At 43.0% G+C, this 1,849-nt stretch overlaps 1 protein-coding gene across 1 annotated transcript in view; it reads left to right on the top strand.

The window, feature by feature from the left end:
• LOC106523327 (poly(rC)-binding protein 4) overlaps positions 1-1,849 on the top strand; it is a gene marked incomplete in the record, with an annotated part of 67,879 nt that overhangs the window by 53,085 nt on the left and 12,945 nt on the right. The window contains 1 exon segment of the mRNA XM_014016716.1: positions 948-1,019. Within this exon segment, the coding sequence (XP_013872170.1) occupies positions 948-1,019 (72 nt within the window).

The following is a 1,849-nucleotide window of genomic DNA, read 5'->3' as shown; positions in this document are numbered from 1 at the left end:
TATATATACAGTATATATAACGTGTAAATGTCAGAATATGTTTTCATCTCTAATTCAATCAACTACTGTGGCAATTGTATCATTAACATAAAGTGTGTTCCATGTTTTTGGGAGGGCTCCTAGAAGTCTGTGGTTGACCCCGTGGGACTCTGGTGACCGTGAGGTTCGCTCATATAGTTTGTTCTTCATCAAATTCTTTCCTGCCTCCTGTGTCGTGACAAGATTCACATCGAGGGTCAGTCAGCGAGGGGGATTGAGTGGATTTTGCAAGTTCACAGGGGTGGGTTTGAGYGCTGCAGATGATGCAGTTTGAGAAGTATAGGGGGTAGCAGACATCCACTCTCCCATGGAGCGAGTCACAAGATTAGCGAGTGGGACTAGAGACCTGGCGTCTCTTCTGGCTACAGCAGCAGCCAGACATTCTGCATAGCTGTCAGCAGCTCCGACAGTTTGTGCTCCTTCAGATTCTAGTCAATTTCTGGAACRGCTTTGTGTTTTTGATATGCCTCATAACAAGGCAATGAAATTAAACTCGGGGCAYGATGCTGGTCACTGAGAGCAGAGTGTAATGAAGGCTGCGCAGTGATAAGGATGTAGAAATCTCTGGGAAAATGAAGTGAGCAGCGGGGAAGGGTCAGCGGATGAGTCAGAGCCTTTAAGCCGGTTAAGTGTGTGGAAGTGTCAGAAAGGCAGAATGGAGAAGCTGTCACTGAGCAAACTTGATGTGCATAAAATGGCCTGGAATGAACTAAAAACTGGAAGTTTCTGTTTATTTTTATTTGTTTTTTATTCCCTATCAAATCCACAACTGAAAGTTTGTGACTAGTAAGACAGATACTCCCACTTATCCACACCCTCTGTGTAAAAAAACACCAGCCGAGCACACAAACACGGTGACATATTTTCACCAATTTCTTCTCTTGTGTGTTTTTTTTTTTTTTTTTTAGATTTTTGAGGCATCAGAATTTGCCCCCCACCCTCTGTACTCAATCACCCAGGGTGGCCTGGACCTCCAGCAGGTAAGTGTAACAATCATCTATAAATACTCTCCTGAAATCACCTGAACGAGTTAGCTCGTTTCAAAYGCTGGTCTTGAATTCCCTCGTGCAGGCCCGGGTGGTGAGTGGAGGGGTTGTGTGATATGTGCACAGTAACACCGTCCAACACGCGGTATGAGGCATTAAACCCAACAGCTGAGAATAAGCTGCAGCTATTGTTCTAGCTTTTCATAAGAGCTATAAGCAGCCCTGAAACCTGACGCCATCACACAACACCACAGGGTCTGCTGGGTCTTTTTTTGTCCTGCCAAGCTCCGCACCACAAACTTTTCACCTTCAGGAAAATTCCTTTTCCCTGACAACAAATGCAGCTTCTCTTTATTCTTTGTTTTTGTTTTAGATTTTTGTTTTTAATCTCAGAATGGTTGAAAAAAATTTAAATAAATAACCTCCAACGATTTCATAAAAAACAGAGGAAAACATCACATTTGAGCTTACTTGTGGTAAATGGTTTGAGATTATCACTATGAATTTGTAGCACTGGCCGCCTCCTTCTTTCTGTACATAAACACACCTCTGATGTATTGATGCAGAGGGAGGATGGGCTCCCCTCTCTGGTTTACGAGCCTACAGGATGGGCTGGTAATAGAAGGCAGACTGCTGGCGTCAGGCAGAATTGAGTTAAGCTAAGTGCTGTCTGGTGGGGCCATAACTGTAATGATTTGGAGAGAGGGGGGAGATACAAAGATCCCACCCTTAATTAGATAGATAGATAGATAGATAGATAGATAGATAGATAGATAGATAGATAGATAGATAGATAGATAGATAGATAGATAGATAGATAGATA

Source organism: Austrofundulus limnaeus, unplaced genomic scaffold (assembly GCF_001266775.1).
Source record: "Austrofundulus limnaeus strain Quisiro unplaced genomic scaffold, Austrofundulus_limnaeus-1.0 Scaffold3, whole genome shotgun sequence".
Classification (NCBI taxonomy): domain Eukaryota; kingdom Metazoa; phylum Chordata; class Actinopteri; order Cyprinodontiformes; family Rivulidae; genus Austrofundulus; species Austrofundulus limnaeus.
Note: the sequence above shows the minus strand (reverse complement) of the source record. Positions and strands in the feature narration are given on the sequence as shown.